This window comes from Lissotriton helveticus, chromosome 7 (assembly GCF_964261635.1).
Source record: "Lissotriton helveticus chromosome 7, aLisHel1.1, whole genome shotgun sequence".
Classification (NCBI taxonomy): Eukaryota; Metazoa; Chordata; class Amphibia; order Caudata; family Salamandridae; genus Lissotriton; species Lissotriton helveticus.
The window spans coordinates 1,695,075,392-1,695,097,696 of record NC_136068.1 but is presented as its reverse complement, the minus strand read 5'-3'; the positions used below and the strand labels follow the sequence as shown (position 1 = coordinate 1,695,097,696).

The window sequence follows — 22,305 nt, the reverse complement described above, 5'->3', positions numbered from 1 at the left end:
GTTCGGGCTGGACTATTCCCATGAGGCACAGGGTCAATACTGATTTGTATATGGCCATGTCTGAACTGGGGTAGTTTGGTGAGCAAAATAACGATGGATTAAACCCATATCTGTGACTGGGGTGAATGTTTTGCCATTGTGCAACATTCCGTCCATCAGGTTGTGTGTTTTGCTGTTCACCCTTTTTGGGAAGGGTATTGCCAGACGTGGGTCCCGTGCTCACCAAGCCACTGGAGTCAAGCTATCCTGGCTGAAGATGGCTATTAGCCAGAAACCGGTCCTAGGATGCTTGATTCCGGTCCAGGGAAGACATGGCTCGGCAGTTCGGGCTGGACTCTTCCCGTGAGGCACAGGGTCAAGACTGATTTGCATATGGCCATGTCTGAACTGCGGTGGTTTGGTGAGCAAAATAACGATGGATTAAACCCAGATCTGTGACTGGGGGTGAATGTTTTGCCATTGTGCAATATTCCGTCCATCATCTTGTGTGTTTTGCTGTTACCCTATGTGGGAAGGGTATGCCCAGACGTGGCTTACTAAGCCACTGTAGTCAAGCTATCCTGGCTGAAGACAGCTGATAGCCAGAAACCGGTACTAGGATGCTTGGTCCGGTCCAGGGAAGACATGGCTTGGCAGTTCAGGCTGGACTGTTCCCATGAGGCACAGGGTCAAGACTGATTTGCATATGGCCATGTCTGAACTGGAGTGGTTTGTTAAGCAAAATAACCATGGATTAAACCCAGATCTGTGACTGGGGGTGAATGCTTCACCATTGTGCAACATTGCGTCCATCTACTTGTGTGTTTTGCTGTTCACCCTATTTGGGAAGGGTACGGCCAGACGTCGGTCCCGTGCTCACTAAGCCACTTGAGTCAAGCTATCCTGGCTGAAGACGGCTGATAGCCAGAAACCGGTCCTAGGATGCTTGATTCCGGTCCAGGGAAGACATGGCTTGGCAGTTTGGGCTGGACTGTTCCCATGAGGCACAGGGTCAAGACAGATTTGCGTATGACCTTGTCTGAACTGGGGTGGTTTGGTGAGCAAAATAACAATGGATTAAACCCAGATCTGTGACTGGGGGTGATTGTTTTGCCATTGTGCAACATTCCGTCCATCATCTTGTGTGTTTTGCTGTTCACCCTATGTGGGAAGGGTATGCCCAGACGTGTTTCCCGTGCTCACTAAGCCACTGGAGTCAAGCTTTCCTGGCTGAAGACGGCTGATAGCCAGAAACCGGTCCTGGGAAGCTTGATTCCGGTCCAGGAAAGACATGGCTTGGCAGTTCGGGCAAGAGTGTTCCCATGAGGGTCAGGGTCAAGACTGATTTGCACATGGCCATGTCTGAACTGGGGTGGTTTGGTGAGCATAATAACGATGGATTAAACCCAGATCTGTGACTGGGGGGTGAATGTTTTGCCATTGTGCAACATTCCGTCCATCATCTTGTGTGTTTTGCTGTTCACCCTATGTGGGAAGGGTATGCCCAGACGTGTTTCCCGTACTCACTAAGCACTGGAGTCAAGCTTTCCTGGCTGAAGACGGCTGATAGCCACAAACCGGTCCTAGGATGCTTGATTACGGTCCAGGGAAGACATGGCTTGGCAGTTCGGGCTGGACTGTTCCCATGAGGCACAGGGTCAAGACTGATTTGCACATGGCCATGTCTGAACTGGGGTGGTTTGGTGAACGATGGATTAAACCCAGATCTGTGACTGGGGGTGAATGTTTTGCCATTGTGCAACATTCCGTCCATCATCTTGTGTGTTTTGCTGTTCACCCTATGTGGGAAGGGTATGCCCAGACGTGTTTCCCGTGCTCACTAAGCCACTGGAGTCAAGCTTTCCTGGCTGAAGACGGCTGATAGCCACAAACCGGTCCTAGGATGCTTGATTACGGTCCAGGGAAGACATGGCTTGGCAGTTCGGGCTGGACTGTTCCCATGAGGCACAGGGTCAAGACTGATTTGCATATGACCTTGTCTGAACTGGGGTGGTTTGGTGAGCAAAATAACGATGGATTAAACCCAGATCTGTGACTGGGGGTGAATGTTTTGCCATTGTGCAACATTCCGTCCATCATCTTGTGTGTTTTGCTGTTCACGCTATGTGGGAAGGGTATGCCCAGACGTGGGTTCCGTGCTCACTAAGCCACTGGAGTCAAGCTATCCTGGCTGAAGACGGCTGATAGCCAGAAACCGGTCTTAGGATGCTTGGTCCGGTCCAGGGAAGACATGGCTTAGCAGTTCAGGCTGGACTGTTCCCATGAGGCACAGGGTCAAGACTTATTTGCATATGGCCATGTCTGAACTGGAGTGGTTTGTTAAGCAAAATAACGATGGATTAAACCCAGATCTGTGCCTGGGGGTGAATGCTTCGCCATTGTGCAACATTCTGTCCATCAACTTGTGTGTTTTGCTGTTCGCCCTATGTGGGAAGGGTACGGCCAAACGTGGGTCCCGTGCTCACTAAGCCACTTTAGTCAAGCTATCCTGGCTGAAGACGGCTGATAGCCAGAAACCAGTCCTAGAATCCTTGATTCCGGTCCAGGGTAGACATGGCTTTGCAGTTTGGGCTGGACTGTTCCCATGAGGCACAGGATCAAGACTGATTTGCGTATGACCTTGTCAGAACTGGGGTGGTTTGGTGAGCAAAATAACGATGGATTAAACCCAGATCTGTGACTGGGGGTGATTGTTTTGCCATTGTGCAACATTCCGTCCATCATCTTGTGTATTTTGCTGTTCACCCTATGTGGGAAGGGTATACCCAGATGTGGGTCCCGTGCTCACTAAGCCACTGGAGTCAAGCTATCCTGGCTGAAGACGGCTGATAGCCAGAAACCGGTCCTGAGATGCTTGATTCCGGTCCAGGGAAGACATGGCTTGGCAGTTCGGGCTGGACTGTTCCCATGAGGGTCAGGGTCAAGACTGATTTGCACATGGCCATGTCTGAACTGGGGTGGTTTGGTGAGCATAATAACGATGGATTTAAACCCAGATCTGTGACTGGGGGTGAATGTTTTGCCATTGTGCAACATTCCGTCCATCATCTTGTGTGTTTTGCTTTTCACCCTATGTGGTAAGGTTATGCCCAGACGTGTTTCCCGTGCTCACTAAGCCAATGGAGTCAAGCTATCCTGGCTGAAGATGGCTGATAGCCGGAAACCGGTCCTAGGATGCTTGTTTCCGGTCCAGGGAAGACATGGCTTGGCAGTTCGGGCTGGACTGTTCCCATGAGGCACAGGGTCAAGACTGATTTGCATATGACCTTGTCTGAACTGGGGTGGTTTGGTGAGCATAATAACGATGGATTAAACCCAGATCTGTGACAGGGGGTGTATGTTTTGCCATTGTGCAACATTCCGTTTATCATCTTTTGTGTTTTACTGTTCACCCTATGTGGGAAGGGTATGCCCAGACGTGTTTCCCGTGCTCACTAAGCCACTGAAGTCAAGCTATCCTGGCTGAAGACGGCTGATAGCCAGAAACCGGTCCTAGGATGCTTGATTACGGTCCAGGGAAGACATGGCTTGGCAGTTCGGGCTGGACTGTTCCCATGAGGCGCAGGGTCAAGACTGATTTGCATATGACCTTGTCTGAACTGGGGTGGTTTGGTGAGCAAAATAACGATGGATTAAACCCAGATCTGTGACTGGGGGTGAATGTTTTGCCATTGTGCAACATTCCGTCCATCATCTTGTGTGTTTTGCTGTTCACCCTATGTGGGAAGGGTATGCCCAGATGTGGGTCCCGTGCTCACTAAGCCACTGGAGTCAAGCTATCCTGGCTGAATACGGCTGATAGCCAGAAACCGGTCCTGGGATGCTTGATTCCGGTCCAGGGAAGACATGGCTAGGCAGTTCGGGCTGGATAGTTCCCATGAGGGTCAGGGTCAAGACTGATTTGCACATGGCCAAGTCTGAACCTGGGCGGTTTGGTGAGCATAATAACGATGGATTAAACCCAGATCTGTGACTGGGGGTGAATGTTTTGCCATTGTGCAATATTCCGTCCATCATCTTGTGTGTTTTGCTGTTCACGCTATGTGGGAAGGGTATGCCTAGACGTGGGTTCCGTGCTCACTAAGCCACTGGAGTCGAGCTATCCTGGCTGAAGACGGCTGATAGCCAGAAACCGGTCCTAGGATGCTTGATTCCAGTCCAGGGAAGACATGGTTTAGCAGTTCCGGGCTGGACTGTTCCCATGAGGCACAGGGTCAAGACTGATTTGCATTTGGCCATGTCTGAACCTGGGCGGTTTGGTGATCAAAATAACGATGGATTAAACTCAGATCTGTGACTGGGGGTAAATGTTTTGCCATTGTGCAACATTCCGTCCATCATCTTGTGTGTTTTGCTGTTCATCCTATGTGGAAAGGGTACGGCCAGACGTGGGTCCCCCGCTCACTAAGCCACTTGAGTCAAGCTATCCTGGCTGAAGACGGCTGATAGCCAGAAACCGGTCCTAGGATGCTTGATTCCGGTCCAGGGAAGACATGGCTTGGCAATTTGGGCTGGACTGTTCCCATGAGGCACAGGGTCAAGACTGATTTGCGTATGACCTTGTCTGAACTGGGGTGGTTTGGTGAGCAAAATAACGATGGATTAAACCCAGATCTGTGACTGGGGGTGATTGTTTTGCCATTGTGCAACATTCCGTCCATCATCTTGTGTGTTTTGCTGTTCACCCTATGTGGGAAGGGTATGCCCAGATGTGGGTCCCGTGCTCACTAAGCCACTGGAGTCAAGCTATCCTGGCTGAAGACGGCTGATAGGCAGAAACAGGTCCTGGGATGCTTGATTCCGGTCCAGGGAAGACATGGCTTGGCAGTTCAGGCTGGACGGTTCCCATGAGGGTCAGGGTCAAGACTGATTTGCACATGGCCAAGTCTGAACTGGGGTGGTTTGGTGAGCATAATAACGATGGATTAAACCCAGATCTGTGACTGGGGGTGAATGTTTTGCCATTGTGCAACATTCCGTCCATCATCTTGTGTGTTTTGCTGTTCACCCTATGTGGGAAGGGTATGCCCAGATGTGGGTCCCGTGCTCACTAAGCCACTGGAGTCAAGCTATCCTGGCTGAAGACGGCTGATAGCCAGAAATCGGTCCTAGGATGCTTGATTCCAGTCCAGGGAAGACATGGATTGGCAGTTCCGGGCTGGACTGGTCCCATGAGGCACAGGGTCAAGACTGATTTTCATATGGCCATGTCTGAACCTGGGCGGTTTGGTGATCAAAATAACAATGGATTAAACTCAGATCTGTGACTGGGGGCGAATGTTTTTCCATTGTCCAACATTCCATCCATCATCTTGTGTGTTTTGCTGTTCACCCTATGTGGGAAGGGTATGCCCAGAAGTGGGTCCCGTGCTCACTAAGCCACTGGAGTCAAGCTATCCGGACTGAAGATGGCTGATAGCCAAAAACCGGTCCTAGCATGCTTGATTCCGGTCCAGGGAAGACATGGCTTGGCAGTTCGGGCTGGACTGTTCCTATGAGGCACAGGGTCAAGAATGATTTGCATATGGCCATGTCTGAACTGGGGTGGTTTGGTGAGCAAAATAACGATGGATTAAACCCAGATCTGTGACTGGGGGTGAATGTTTTGCCATTGTGCAACATTCCGTCCATCATCTTGTGTGTTTTGCTCCTCACCCATGGCCTGGAGCCCTCCCTGGTAGCTCGTCTCATGTGTGTGAGAATTCTCTCTTTACTGACCTTTATTAATTTGTCATAGGGCTTACAGGCCTGTTGGTCGCCTTGCACCGTGGTGCACTTCTCCTGCCATTTTGTAATTTCTCCTGCCTCCCCCGGGGGACCCAATAATTCCTCCTGAGTTGGCACGTCCAAGAGTTCCTTGGCCGTCTCCATGATGATGATGGATCTGGCCCCATCTTCCCTATGATTGGGTAGTTGAAAGGGATGGCCCCATCTATATTCGACTCCGTTGGACTTCAGAAAGTCTGTGACTGACTTGAAGGACCTGCACTTGGTGAGTGGACGGAAGACAGGTCTAGGACCCGCAGCAGCGAAACACCTTTGAAGAAGACCTATCTCCCCTTCTCGCACTTCACCATAAGGGCCTCTTTATCTTCGAAAAAATTGACTTGTGTGAGGACATTAGAAAGGGACCCCCTGAGTGTCGCCCTGAAGCCACTATATTTGTTCTGTACAGGTGGATGCGTGGGTGGGCCCGATCCGCCCATATCACTTCAAATAAATCTTCGATATTTTAGTGGGGAGGTCCACTGCTCTTACTTCTAGGGACCCCCCTTCGATGTAAGTTGTTCTCCAAATCTTCGCATTTGCCTTGTAGCTGCAAGTGTTGTTCTTCAAGGAATGATAACAAACAAAGGGGCATATTACCAAGCAATAGCGATAATTATCGCTATTGCTTGGTTAGCGAGAAAAATGTATCGCCGAGCTGCGACGATTTTTATCGCAGATAAACCTTGCTCTGAAACGATAAAAATCGGCCGCAATGCATGAATATCACTGTAAAGTCAGCGATATTCATGCATTACCGAGCGAATGCACTTAGCCATGTTATCCACCTCCCATTGGATAACATGGCTAAGAACTGCTCAAAGCAGGTGTTAGCTTTTGGAGATATTTGCGCTTAGCGCGAATATCTCCAAAAGTTGGTAATAGGAGATAGCGATGTTAGTGACTGTTTCCAGTCGCTAACATCTTGGCACTCCCACTTTGCATGTCATTAGTGATAAATTTCTCTGACATGCAAAGCGGGGCCCAAGATGGTCGCTATCTCCTACTAGCTGTCGCTAACTGGTGTTAGCGACAGCTAGGTAATAGGGAGATAATTTTATCCCCGCTTTCTTGGCTTTTTAAGCCAAAAAAGCGGAGACAAATCCCTTGATAATATGCCCCAAAGTGTCTCAGCAGATAATATTTTAAAGACAATGAGTAAAATGTTAAATAAATTACAAAAAGTGACAAAGGAAACACACCAGAGTTTCGATATTGCAGTCTGTAATAGAATTTTTAGGAAATACACTAATTTCAGACAGCAATATTACATTTCATTGTATCCAAATGTAATCCAAAATTAAATGCACACAAAGTGCTTGTGGCAATGTCGACGTTGCAAAGCGAAACACTTGATATAGTGAAGAAAAACAGCAAAATGCATGCATCACCTTGACTATGAGAACGACACCGACGTATCACTTGGCTGCATCCCAAATCTTGCTGTTGCGTCCAAGATCAAAGTACTTTTGGTTAACTGGCCTTGTATGGGTTATCCGGACAGCGCTCCATTCTGATTGGCCAGAACTCTGGACTTTGCCCCAGTCCAGCACGACTAAATAACCCAATTGGCGCATATTCCCTTTAAGGGCTTCTTTTTTTAATTTAAAAAAAAAATCATATTTCGACTTCTACCTATTGGATTTTTGATGTTTTGGTCCTGTTTTTAAAAAAAAGAAAATCATAATATATTTTTTCTAAACTGGTGTGGAGACTTTTTGTGGTGTTTTAACTGTGTTATCATTTGAATTTTTGCACAAATACTTTACACATTAAGTCTTAGATTAAGCCTGCCTGCTCTGTGCCAAGCTACCAGAGGGTGAGCACACGTTAATTTATGGTGTGTGTTTGACTTACCCTGACTGGGATTGGGGTGCCTGCTTGGACAGAGTGCATACCTCTGCCAACCAGATACCTAATTTCTAACAAAACAGGTTTCCATCTGCACACCCAGAATAGTCACTGTTTTTATCCAGAATGTATATACAAACTCCCCCTGCACAGAGAGCTGGTGCTGTATTTTTACAGACCTGGCTGTAGCAGAACCATCGCCATACACAGGTCTGACATCAGCAGTACAAGCCTCCTTCTACACACACTCACTTTAGGTATCAGAAGCACACAGACCGACAATGGGCACTTTGCAGCAGTGCACGCTTCCTACACTACGGGCTGAAGTGGTGCACACAAGCAGAACACGTGCAGCAGACATATAAGATGTTCTGCAGCAGTGGAAGCTTATTCTGCACAAAGTGAACATGTACAACACACTTACAGGGTTGACTGCAGCAGCACAAGATGCATTTATCACACTAAACTGGCGCAGCACACATACAAAACAGATTGCCCCAGTGTAAACTTCCATTTCCACACACAGAACAATATTGTCACAAGTAAAGAATGGGACAAAGTAGTGCAAGCAACTAACACAGCAGAGCTATTGCACGCACACGGGGTGGTGTGTAGCATTGTGAGCTATCCTTTACACACACAGAACTGGTATCACACACAGATTAAATGGTCTGCAGTAATTCACGCTTCCCTTGCACACACAGCTGGTATTGCATGCTTGCCGGGCTGTTGTAGTTACAGCGCAAGCTTCTTTCCATTCATGCACACACACATACACAACAAACTGCAGCAGTGAGAATATCAGTCACACACACCAACACACAGAGAGCAGGCACAGCATACATGCAAGTGGCAGTATCAGTGCAGGCAGCAGGCTTCCTTCTGCACTGAAGAATAGACACTGACAAAGTAAAAAAAATAGACATGTTTGACACACAAATAGGATTGGCCACAGCAAAGCAAGCTTCCTTCTGCACACTCACACACAGGGAGTGAGCTCTCTTCCCACGAATAAAATAGATGCAGCGCACACATAAGACATCGCATTCATCAATATTAACAGTGTAATCTCTTCCTTCAGAGATCGTCCCCATGAATTAGTTCCCTGCACTGGAAAAACATTAGAGTTCTTAGAAGCAATGCCGTTTACTGTGTGCAGTGTGCGCTCTACAAGAGACTGCTCGTTGCATCCACATAAATAAATAAGAGAATGTATTCCATCACAGGGGTGCATTCTTCTTTGAGTGCATCCTTTGCCGAGTGCCCCCTCCCGATCAGTGCTTTAAATGGACCGGTACTGTCCGGTACGGAGTAGCAGCACTTTTTAGGTCTCGCCTACGCAGTGTGCATGCACTGCATTGGCAAAAAGACCTTTAGCTATCTCTTTGGCTTCTCAGCCAAAAACGTGAATGCGTTCCATTGCCTTCAATGGCAACGCGTGCACGTCTGGCGATTGACTTGCAGGATCGAGCGCAGTCATGTGGTAGCAATTATTGCTCTTGCAAGGCAATCGCGCAGCCCCCCTCCTCCCACCCTGTGCGCGCGTGCCTCCCCCTGCTGCCGGCATCCTGCCATGCTTGTGCTTGTTTTTAACTTGTCATTTGTTTTAACTTGGATAATTATGACTTTTTTCAAAATTGTCTGCCTTCGCCCTAGTTTGTTAAACGTGTTATTTATTAGATCTGTTGGCAAACACAAATGTATTTCTTCTAAAGATGTTGCAGTGCCTTAAAGGGGCACTTAATTTGGGGTGATTGGGGACTTGATGCAGCATGGTTATAATAAAAAATGTAAAAGCATGATTCGCTTTGATTCATACATGTGCTTTCGAGGTTTTTTGGGATCTGCCCACTTAAAAAAATCACCAATGCTTAAACGGTGCACACACAACCCAAGTCTGCCATTCAAGTTTGTTTATTCTCTTGTCCGTTTTGTTCCCATGCCTTCTTTGCTCTACATGGCTTCTTATATTTTATATGTTTGAGGCCTATTCCTCCTTGGGCCTCTAAAGCTTGTTTTAAAATGCCCTTTATCGTGCGTCGTGTTTACATATCTAGAGAGCCTTGGCATGCACGTAACGTCTTTTCCAAGATTAACAACTCTGTGCTTGCAGAAAAAAGCTTGTAACGGTTAATCAATGTCTTTTGCAGAGCTGCCTTTTACACACTTATGTTTTGTATGCATTCATAATTCCACCACAGCCAACAAATATTCGATCAAAAGATTGAAACTCGGATGCCTCTGACGTTGCTGGAGCGCTCAGCGGGAGAATCAAGTAAACAGTCTTTGTGTGTGTGAAGAAAAGCAGATGGTACTAAGGCCGTCGCGGGATTTTTGCCATTACCGCTTGCCGGGGCTAATGCAAATGTTTACAGCAGTTGGCAGGAAAGTGTAGCCAAAGTAAAGAGGTGATTTGATGAAATGGGTGGGAGGTCTGATGGCATCTGCCTGCACCCTGTGTACAGATGGTAATTAGTTTCACTCAAGCCAGTTAATTCTTAAAACATCTGTTCAGGGATGGTGAGCAAAACGCTATGAATTTCCTGTGAATAATTTATGGCCTGAACATTGATTCTTGCGGTCCGAATGACTATACGAGCAGCCTGTGAAAACGGATGGGGCTTCGGGGCAGGATGTCATTCAGACAAGCCTCCAGCGAGACCGCACCACTGAGGGCCTTCAGCTATCAGCACCATGGAGGGCCTCCAGCGAGCAGCACCACAGAGGGCCTCCAGCGAGACAGCACCACGGAGGGCCCCCAGCGAGACAGAACTACAGAGGGCCTCCAGCGAGACAGCACCACGGAGGGCCTTCAGCGAGACAGAGACTGGGCCGGACTGGGAACCAAAATCAGCCCTGGCAAAGTGCTCGGCCTGCCCCCAGGGGTTTGGGGGTGCAGTGAGCAGTTTGCCAGGGCTGGTTTCAGACGATTTCGTTACATAGGCCGATATTGCAGCTATGCTGCAAAAATGACCCTGTACCAAAATCGGCCCCAGGGGTCCAAAACCGACCCCAGCCCTGGCAGCCCACTAGGGAAATGCCAGTGCCTGCTGCGGCCAGTCCGGCCCTGAGCACAGAGGGCCTCCAGCGAGACAGCACCACAGAGGGCCTTCCGCCCCGTCCCTGGCCTTGGCTTTCTGCTTGCAGTTTAAGGTCCTCCTGATTAATCACTGTGCTAATCTTACCTGTGTGTGTCAGTATGCTCTCCCTTTGCCATCTTTACATCAGTTATTAAGCTGTGTACGTCTTGTTGTAACAAATATTCAGTGTCTCTTGCGTCAAAGGTAAATCGAAAATCAGTTGCATTTGTCACACGCCAGTCACTGTTGCAATATAAACCTTCATTGTGATATGTATTCCTAATTCAGGTTGCAGGTTCGATCTACACCTTAGGTGGGCACACCTAAACGACTGTTGTTTGAATTATGGAGTAACTGTGCTGCTCAAACGAACAATTGTGTTCACAGCAGCTAATTTTTAATTCTGAAAAGGGTATATTTTTTATCTACCTATAAGCAAATAAGTCTAAATAATTTACTTTTAAGCATCCGAGGCGATGAAGGCCATTTCTCATTAATTTTGGGTGAACAGTGCACAGTATTTTTTTCAGACCTTTCCTAGCTTTTGTACGCTGTGGGCCTACTCAAATATCCTCTTTATAATTGCAAACACTATACGTAATTATTAATGGAATGCAAAGGGGTTATCCTTATCCCAGATCAATGATGCAGCTGGCCATAGCTACCACATTTACATTAAACAGGATTTGCTGGGGTTGGCATGGTATCTGTACATCCTGGTCTTCTGTGCCCTAGGTGTGCTACTCCCAGGTTATTTCTCCTGTGAACATTAATGTATTAGAAACCTTAGCTAATTATCTCACCAGCAGAAGAGATGATTGCTGGTAGAGAGCACCCCAGATTCAATTTCCCACGTAGCTAGTTGACTGTTTGGTAGGACTGTTCCGAAGAGGCAGGGTTGGAAGGAGAACAAGAATTGGCATAGTAAATAGGTATCGCCTTTGGGACCTTATAAGTGTTTAGCCATGTAACAGTTGATGTTGTTGCACCAAGGATATCGTGCTGCATAACTAAATACTTTTAAGGTCCGAAAAGCGAGAACTATTGGCTATGCCAATGCTTGTTTAATTAGAGAGGGAGAGTACCGGCACGTCTAAAGAGAAATGCAATACTTTTAATTGGAGAGTACCGGCACTTCTAAAGAGAAATGCAATACTTTTAATTGGAGAGTGCCATCACTTCTCAGAAACAAGGAGGTACTCTGGTACAGAGTATCTGCACTTCTATATTTCCATTTCAAGCACATCTCCCTCAGCCACAGCCCTTCTTTTCCTTGAGTGTCTCTTTCCCTGAGTGCACTGAAGCCCCAGCGACTGGAGCCTATGCACTCACTGGTATCATGTCTGCTTATATTCTCGGCCCAGTCTCCTTCCAATAGCGCATCCTTCCCGGAGTGCACACTTCTTTGAGTTATGTTATGTTATATGCAATTTTATAACGCGCTCAACTACTGGCGCGGAGTGACCAAAAAAAACAAAAAAACAAAACAAAAAAAAAAGAAGCAGAAAAGGATAGCAGGAAAATAGGGCCGGCGGGGGGAACCTAAATCGCCATTTTAAACAGGTGAGTTTTCAGAGCTTTTTTGAATGAGCCAAAGTTCGGGTTGGACCGGAGAACCAGAGGAAGGTCATTCCAGGCAGACGCCGCTCTGACCGCAATCGACTGCCCACCCAGCCGGGATCGCCGGAATCGTGGGACCTGCAGCAGATGTTGAGTAGCAGAGCGCAATGGCCTGTTAGGAGAATAACGACAGAACCGTTTCCTCAGGTATACAGGGCCATGGCCATTAATGGCCTTATGGGCCAGAGTGAGTATTTTGAAAAGAATCCTTTGCGGCACTGGCAGCCAGTGTAAGCTCTGCAAATGGTATGTAACCTTTACAACGAAACTTTTACAACGACCTACCATTACAACGCAACTTTTACAACGCAAACTATTACAACGCATTGCTCTGGGGGGCGCTCTAGGATAGGGAATAGGTTAATTTACTATCCAATAACCTTCCCTACTATCCACGGGGACTGGAGTTGGAATAGTAAATTAAACTATTCACTATCCAGCACCCCAAAGCGCTATGCGTTGTAATGGTATGCGTGGTGAAAACCGCGTTGTAAAGGTAGGCGTTGTAAAGTATGCGTTGTAACGTCATACATCCTCTGCAAATAGGTCCGGACACACATGCGGCTGGAGATATTGCCCAAGAGTCTGGCAGTGGCATTTTGAAATATCTGGAGGCGCCCCACCAGATACGCCGGTGAACCACCCAACAGAGTGTTGGCATAATCGAGACGCGAAAGGATTAATGCTCTCGCAACTGTCTCTCTCGCTGTAGACGGAAGATGTGGAAAAAACTTCCGCATCACTTTGACGGTGCCGAAGCACCCACCCGTCAGTTTCTTAATATGTGTCTCGAACGAGAGATCTTCCCCGAACCAGACTCCCAAATTCTTAGCCGGGATATTAACCGAGCAAGGTAATGGGAAGCCAGCCGGCCAAAGTGACTCTCTGAAACTAGAAGGAAACTGACCATACAATAGGATTTCCGTTTTATCCTCATTGCACTTCAGCTGGGCAGCAGCTAGCCAGTTGAAAACCGAGGATAGACAGGATCGAATCGTGCCTGTGTCCAGGTCAGCGCCAGGCCACGTAAACAGCAATTGCGTGTCATCGGCGTAGGCTATAATTTTGGCCCCCAGCTGTTCTGCCATCTTTATCAGGGGCGTCAAATACACATTGCATAGCAGCGGGCTCAACGTTGATCCTTGAGGGACCCCCATCAAGAGTGGTTTATCTGTTGATGAAAATGGGGGAAGCCAGACCTGCTGGAACCTAGCTGAAAGAAAGGAGCCCAGCCAGTCCAAGGCCAAGCCTGTAACGCCAATGTCAGCAAGGCGGGAGAGAAGGCGCTGATGGGGCACCGTATCAAACGTGGAAGAGAGGTCCAATAAAATTAGAGCCGCTCTGCCGCCGTTGTCCAAACAGTCCCTGATGGCTTCGGAAACTTTAACCAATGCAGCTTCCATACTATATGCCGCACGGAAACCAGATTGGGCAGGGTGTAGAGCCCCAGATGATTCTACAAAAGCGTTCAATTGCCGAAAAGCCATTTTTTCACCAATTTTAGCCATAGCAGGGAGTAGTGAAATCAGCCTATAGTTGGCAGGCCGTGCTGGATCAGAGCCGGCCTTTTTCAGCAGAGGCAGGAGCTTAGCCTGCTTCCACTTAACCGGCACCATAGCTGACCTAAATGAGAGACTGACAATCTGCAAGATCTCCTGGCCCACCACTTCAGCAACTCCCGCAAGCACCCGTGCAGGGCAGGGGTCCGTTGGGGATCCTGATTTCAAGGATTTCACCACCGCTAAAGTATCCTCTATCGAGGGTGGAGCAAACTCCTCGAACCTAGGGAAGACGGACCCTCATACTGGAGAGGTGTCAGAAATGGAACTATTAGAACTGATGGATCGAAGACTAGCATGAATCCCCGCTATTTTCTGCTCAAACAACAAGGAAAGGTTCTCACACCAAGCAGCTGAAGGGGGCACTGATAGTTGCTCAGCACAGGGGGAGAGAAAGCTGTTAACAATGGAAAAAATCTCCCGGCTGTTATTGTTGGCCTTATTGATCCTATCAGCAAAATACTCACATTTTGCTGTTTTGATACAGGCATAGTAATTCCTCTGTGCTTAACGAAAGGCCACCTTGGCCGTGGGGCAATATGCACGGCACCATATCCTTTCCAACTTTTTGCAGGTCAGTTTAGGATCACGCAGGGCAGAGGAGAACCAGGGTTTAGACGGGGATACACGGGATCTGTGGCTGTTGTTACCCTTAGAGGAGGAGGCCACCCCTGCTGAAACCCACGAGTTAAAGATCTGCACTGCATTGGCCAGCTCGTTCCCCAGCAGGGGCCGACTCTCCCTCAGGAAGGCAGACAGGGTGTGCACATTAATCTTCTGGGTTGAACAAGGCTTTAAAAACGTGGGAATAGTTTTTTTCGGCAGACCATGCAAATCTGATCAGCCGATGATCCGACCACATGAGGACTTGAGGTGATTCAACCCCGAGAGGGAAGTTAGAACAAATCACGTCTATTGTGTGGCCCCCCGAATGCGTAGGCAAAGTAACCCATTGTGAAAGATGGGCCAAACTTTTTTACTCCAACAATAATTTACAATCCGGTAGCTCGGCTGCTTCAGCATGAATATTAAAATCGCCCAAAAGGAGAAATCTCGGAAAACTCAGAGCACGAGGCATCATAACCTCCGATAGGGCCTTAAGAAAAGGACCGGGGGGGCCCCGGCAGCCGATAAATTAATGTGCCACCTAAGGTATAGTGGGGTGAGAGGACAAGGGAGAAATTCAGAACTTCCCCGTCTCCTACCTCGTCAGGGGGATCTACATGAAGAACCCAAGATTCTTTCAGAACAATTGCCAGTCCGCCCCCTCTTCCCTGTGCTCGATCTTTCCTGCAGATCTTAAAACCTCTGGGAAGTGGCTTCGAGTGGCTCTTCCCCTGAGTGCAATCTTCTGAGTGCCTCTCCCTGAAGCTCCTTCATAGTCCTTCTGCATCCCTCACTTGAGTGAACTCTTCCTTGTGTGCCTCTATCCCTGCACTGAAGCTCCTTCTGCATCCCTCACTGGAGTGCAGGCATTATCAGCCGTTTTGTCAGCGCGGGCCTGTGACGTCTTTGTCTGTTCTCAAGAGTCCCTGACTGCCACGAGGACCCGAAGGTGTCCTGAAGAAAAGCGCGGGACTCTGAGCCCCACAGACGCCCATGGAACTAGTGAAGTATGCAGGGTGCTTTCCCCGCGGCTTCCTCTCCGGTAAGTGGCATAATACTAACCCCCACAGCCCCCACAGTGCGGGGGCGACCTCTACGGGGCCCCATCTGACATTTTGCACTGGAGGAGGGCCTCTGCACTGAGAGCTCTTGACTGGCTCCAGAGACTGGGGGGGGCACCTCCATGCACTTTGCAGGGTGTCCCCTCATGTTTCGTTATGCCACTGTGGGTGTGTCCCTGGGGGGGCAGTGTGTGTACTCTGGTGTAACTAGCTGCACCTGTTTCCCAGGTGGGCGTCTTCTTAGACTGCATAACTGAGGTGCCTGACAGCGCTCTCTATAATAGGCTGTGGGTTGGCCTCTGCGCCTCAGCAGCCTTGCAGGTGAGTGACAATATGGCGCTCATGTGCGCCTATTTTGAAATTCTATGAAATGGTTGATCACTTTATTTGAATTTGCATGGCTGAACAAAACAAACTTTAGATACAACTTAGTGGACAAATTTCCTTGAGGTTCTCTGCAAAGTAATATGAACACTTTGGCATTAATGGCATGATAGCATATATTAAAACAGGTATTTGCAATGCAATAGGGCTTGCATTTGCGAGAGTTAGAGCTACTGGTGCTGTAAATGTAAAACGTTTGTATCTAGTGTTTTTTCAGTGGATGTACTTCTCGTGGATTGAAATTATGTGGTATGTTGTGCAGTGGATTGATATGTGGATATAAAGTATGCGGTATTTAGTGTATAGGAATTATGTGGAGTGGGATTATGTGTTATAGAGAGTAATGATGTAGTTTGGTAGTCTGTGTTGTGGAGTGGTAACCTCAGGTTTAGTGTTCCTCGTTTCCATACAGGCTAAACTAAACACTAAATGAGACGCAAAGAAAGAAGCATTCACAGAGGAGCACTTCTGGACCTAGTCAGAGGTATGAGCAGGGCCAAAGGAATTAAGCGATTGTTCACCTGCGCCAGTTTTGGCATAGTTATTCATTTTCCGCATTTGCCAAATAATCCATCATCTGCTGCATAATCCGCAGATTGGAACAAAAAAACCTTGTTTCTAGCTCAAACATTACCAAAAATACAGCGTTTACAACGCAACTTTAACAACGCAGTACCTTTACGACGCAACCATTACAACGCAAGTCATTACAACGACTTGCGCTGGGGGGGCGCTCTAGGATAGGGAATAGTTTTAATTTACTATCCAACACCTTCCCTACTATCCACGGGCACTGGAGTTGGAAAAGTAAATTAAACTATTCACTATCCAGCACCCCCCAACGCAAGTCGTTGTAAAAGTTGCATCGTAAAGGCATGCGTTGTTAAAGCATACGTTGTAACGACGTACATCCCATGTGTTGCAATGTGGTGGAAGGTCCTTTGCAAAGCTGGAATGATCATCTGTTAATTATTGCTAAATTTGGGTGTTAATTTGGTACTAATGGGGAACAACCATTTGCAATACAAATGGTCTCGCATTAGTTAAATGTTGAGCTATTGCTTTGCAAATGTAAAAGAAATGCGTTGCCCGTCTGCCTTTGTTTTTCTATTTATTTATTTATTGACTTTTGTAGCAATGGCAGCATGCCACGCTTTAGCTTTAGATGTTTAAAGCTAAAGCACTGTATCCCGCTATTGCCACAAAAGTAAATGCAGTGTCGTGCAGGGGGGTGGGGCATGCCGCAGGAAGGATAGCAGCAATGACGAGAGGAAGGGCGTGTGAGCAGAGAAGGCAACAGATGGCGAAGTAAAAAAAATAATTGGTGATGTCCGCTGGAAGGAAGCCAATTGCCCGAAGGTGGGACAGATGGACAGCATTGACCAACCAGAGTAAATTAATTTAGAAAGGCAGGCCACCAAACCATCTAGAAGCACTAATCATGTTGAATGTGCATATCCTGACTGAAGCATGTCTTGAAGAGACAGCACAAGCACTGCTTGGGCAAGACCCAAAAAGTACCTGATGTCACCTGTACTCTGTACCTGGCACACAAGAAAACTGTGGGGTACCTACGGGCTGCTTTCCTATAAGGCTAGGTGTACCCAGGGTCTGGTATCATACACATCAAAAACAGGATCTACGTGTGTGATGCTACTCGGATGTACACAGTAATCCGAGCTTTGGCAAGGATTACATATTTAGAATTGTCAATAAAGCATTACCTCACATGAATAGACGTCGCCAACAGTAAGGATGTCATGTAAACATGAGCAGGAGTCCAGGTTACATAGAAGGCAGGATTACAATGAACTAAAATGGAAAACAAGAACAAATAAAGAAGATTCCCTGAACTGGTTCAAATAACCTGTATGGCACTGTATGGAGCCAAAATCAAGACAGCACTTATTTGATTACAGAGCTGGTGCACAAACTCCCCGAAAACTTACACTGAGACTCTACAACCATTAACAAATAATGAAAAAGTGCAGAGTGAGACAGAAATGAGAACACTATGAGTTCTCAAATACAGATAATGAAAAGTATATGCACAAGGGGGAGTTCTTGCCTCTGGGTGCTGGGGCGTTGCCCTACTTACAAAATTTACCCTCACTGGCTCCAGCTAACCAAGTCTTGTGTGTGTTCCTTTGTTCTCCCCTGTAGGCCCCCTTGACCCTTATCGGTGGCCGCGTCCCTCACCGGCAGTGCCCCCTCACCACATTGGGGACGAGGAGGTGTCCGGACCTGTGGCAGTCTTGGCACCCGGCGTGGTGCAGGGCTCGGCAGGAGCGGTGATCGTGCCCCTGGCCCAGTACTGTTGGATGCGTGCGGTAGTCTGCGGAGACGAGCGGGGCTCGATACGCGATCGGCGGAGACAGGTGAAAGGACGGTGGCGCTCTGGAGTGAGCGGGTGGCCGCAGGGGCGGATTGGCAAGGCGGGCATTCGGGCATCGGCTGAAGGGCCGGTGTCTCAGTGCCCTCTGTGGGTCGTTTTTTTTCTCCCCTTTCCCAGTCCACAGAGAGAGGACTAGGAAAGGGGAGAAATAAAACGGCCCACAGAGTGGAAAGAGACAGAGAAAATTAAAGCAGCCTCGCTGTGCGGCCGGACAGCGATTGTCAGCTGTGGCCTCTCCTTCACCCCCTGCCCTGCCAAGCTATCACACTGAGGCTGGGCTGGGGAGGGGTGATTGTTTGCAAGAATCGGCCTCCCAGCGGGCCAGGTGTTTCTCAGGCCTTTGAGCCATTTTCACCTCGGCCCCCGTGGGGCCCATGCAGCCCAGAAACGGTGTTAGTCTTAACACCTTGCCCACAGCCATTCACATCAGGGCATAGTGGGCAGGAAGAATGGGTCTCGCTATGGGGGCCAGGTGATGTTTGGAACATGTACCATCTTCACCTCAGCCTCCCCCCTGGCTACCTGGCTACCTTGGATGACCCAGCAGCTGCGTTTTGTGCTCCCCTGCCAGGACATTTTCCCGAGGCCTGGAGGGCTGATTAATTTACTACTTGCAGGGGCATTACCTCTGTTCATGTGCTCCTGAGCTGAAGGTCTGGGGAGGGCTAAGTAGGTTAGTAATAGCAGGGGGCGTTGCTGCTTTTCAGGTGCTCCTGGGCTGGAGGGCTGGAATAATTTTGCGACAGAAAGGGGCCTTGCTATTTTTTTTAGTTGCTCAGCATGTAGGCCATTGTCACCTTGGCCCTGTGTCCTGTGCAAGAACAGTATCCTCCCACTTTCATTCCTTGTCTGTGCAAATGGTGTTTCATGAAAGGGCACACCACTTGAATGTGGGCCACGCCCCTTAAATATGGGCCACGCCTCATGAATGTGGGCCACTTTTTTCGTCAGTGCCTGGGCCGAATTGTGATCCCAATCCGACCCTGGGGTGGCGTGTGGGTGCTGGCATGCACCAGCCGAGGAAGAGGAGTCTGCCGTGCCGGTCTGGATTGAAGTGCCGCATGTGGGCATCAGGGCGGCATGAGATCGCCCGTGCGTGCGGTTAGTCCCGAAAGGCTGCAAGCCCTCACACTGGGTAGAAGCGCACCTGGAATGAGCGAGGGGAAGAACCCTGAATGTGAGGACCCAGTAACTCAGAGAGGACAGCGTGTGGCCACACATCAACAAGCACTAGCACAGACAAATCTCCATAGTACACATACCACTCAGGATCCAAAAAACAAATAATAGTGCCACAAAGTAGGACAATATAAGCGACAGTGCCACAAATAAGGCGTCCCCGCTGAGGGGAGGGCGAATGATACCTGGCAAGACTGAAGGACAGGAAGAGCCAGGAGGCCAAGGAGTCTGGTGAGGAAGTGAGCACATGGGTGTGAGGAGGACAATGTGTATGCCAGCAGGAAATAATGCAGCAGGAGGCAGTGGGGGAGGAGCAACAATGAGGTCGACTTCTGCACGATTGCCGTTTAGCCAGCTGGCGAATCCTACCACCGCGGTGCCACGGTGGAGAAAGTGGACTGGACGTTTAGAAGATTACTTCCAGTCAAGGAGACAGATGGAGCGGTCAAGCGCTCTACCATGCTCCACATGGGAGGAGAAGAGTTATACAAACTGTTCCAGGACCCACTGAAGACGGGGAACTCGGATGACTACGCAGCAGCCGTAGGTGCGCTGAATCGTCACTTTGACCCTCAGCTGAACCCGGATTTTGAACATTTCAAGATGCGACAGGCGAGACAGCAAGATGAGGAATCTATAGACATGTTCTATGCCTGGTTGAGGAGGCTCACGAGTTCGTTTACAGGTATCGATAAACAACTGGAGATCAGGATGCAGCTGATCCAGGGTTGCAGGACATCGGAACTGAGAAAACTCATCGTACGGCAACCAGGCATCTTCTTGAACGAGATACTCATATTGGGAAGGTTGCACGAACTGGCAGATGCCAGGGCAGGAGAAATGGAAGTAGTGCTTTTGCGCAAGTTGGCTGCCACTGCCTCTGCGAGTCAAACAGCGGTCAAGGAGGAACGTGTGGAGGCAATACAAAGAAGTTACGGTCGAGAAAAAGGAGCACCAGGTGGCCAACACCACAAAAGAGGATGCAACAACTGCAGATTAGAGAAGCACTCGCCTAGAGGATGCCTGGCAAATGGGAAGACATGTCTGTAGTGCGGAAAGCTGGGGCTTTTCGCCAAAGTCTGTATGAGCCTAAAGTAACCCTGGACGTAGTTCTCGTAGTAGCGCTATACATAGCTAAGCGAAGTGCACTTCACACTACACGAGCTACGCGAACTGCGTACTGCACTGTGGAAAATTATATTCGCATTGATTGCCGGATGCTTGTCGGCACTGTGCAATCTGTGCAAACCGCATCTTGCACAGTGCAAGCGGTCGCTTTCTGCCACTAGAGTAGTTTTCTACTCGAGCGGCAGCTTTCTCAATGCAGACTGCTCGCGAGAATACGCGGCCACTCGCATTGAGAAACCTGACCTCCCCGCGTTGAGAATCTCGCCAGCAGGTTTCTTTTCCATCCTTGTGATCGTCAACTTGATGTTGCTGATGGCGAATGAGGAAAACGTCTCGCAAGGATGTCATTTTGCTTGCTCGCGGTCCCCAACTTGACGTTGAGGACTGCGAGCAAGCAAAAAATGACCGCTACGCTACGCGTGTTTTCACTGTGCTGCATGCAATTTGCATAGTGCGAAGTAGTGCAAACTTCACAAACTACGTGAGCATAGCATAGTAATACACCGAGGGTTAGCCTAAAGGCGCCGGCGTCAGGGAACAGTCATGGGCAGCGACCGGACACGGTCAAGCAAGTGACAGAGGCGGGTGGACCGACCGGAGAGCTGGATGCCATCTGCCTACGGTTCCAAGTGCTGGATGACGAAGATGATGACAAAATATGGGTCGTTTCATTCATGTGGAGGAGCAACAAGAAGAAGTGACCGACCCGATGCGCCTGATCCAGGTGGGTGACACCCCCATGATGGTGCTCATTGACACAGGGGTGTTGGTGAACGTCCTAGATGGACCTCATTACAGACAGCTTGATCCACCTCCTCCGTTGATGCCCACGAGAGCATGGATATCCACATATGGAGGTGACACACCGATTCCTCTGCAGGGAGTGATAGAAGTGGAGGTCACACATGGGGAAACAACAGTCCTGATAAAGTTCCACGTCACAGAGGACAGCGCGGTGACCCTGCTGGGTTGCCACTCGGCGGAAGACCTGGGGCTTGTGATGTGTGCATGTCAAGTCATCAGCCGCATACAGAGAACATCATGGAGGAGTTTCCAGAACACTTTGAGGGTCTGGGTCTCCTGAAGGGAGTAGAAGTAAAACTGCACATTGACAAGACGGTCCGGCCAGTGGCGCTTCAACATAGGAGGGTGCCATTCCATTTGCATCCTTTGGAGGAGGCGGAACTAGAGAAGCTGGAAAAAGCTGGTGTCATTAAGAAAGGCACAAGGACCTACCCCGTGGCTGTCGCCACTGGTAATCGCGCCCAAACCCAAGCAGCCTGGTGCGATCCATCTGTGTGTTGACATGAGGTTACCCAACAAGGTAATCAGAAGGGAAAGACACATCACGCCTACAATAGATGAAATCGTTGCAGACATCAACTTGGCAAGGTGCTTCTCAATGGTAGATGTGAACTCTGGCTATCATCAGCTGATGTTGAATGAAGCCAGTCGCTACATCACCACCTTTTCCACCCATGTGAGGTTGCGGGGATTCAAAAGACTGAGTTTTGGTGTATCCTCTGCAGACAAAGTTTTCCAGGATGCCATTCGGGAAGCGCTGTCTGGGCTGGGCGGGGTAATGAATGTCAGTGATGATCTGCTTATTTACTCACAGACGTTGGAGGAGCACTATGAAAGATTAAGGGCAACACTCACAAGGCTAAGGGAACGAG

The 22,305-nt window shown here is 48.7% G+C and overlaps 1 protein-coding gene across 1 annotated transcript in view; it reads left to right on the top strand.

Annotated features, from left to right (window-relative positions):
• The window catches only part of LOC144769642 (uncharacterized), a 1,000,462-nt gene that overhangs the window by 422,705 nt on the left and 555,452 nt on the right, over nucleotides 1–22,305 (top strand). The window contains exon 31 of the mRNA XM_078653818.1: nucleotides 19,853–20,419. Within this exon, the coding sequence (XP_078509944.1) occupies nucleotides 19,853–20,419 (567 nt within the window). The remainder of the gene's footprint in view (nucleotides 1–19,852; nucleotides 20,420–22,305) is intronic.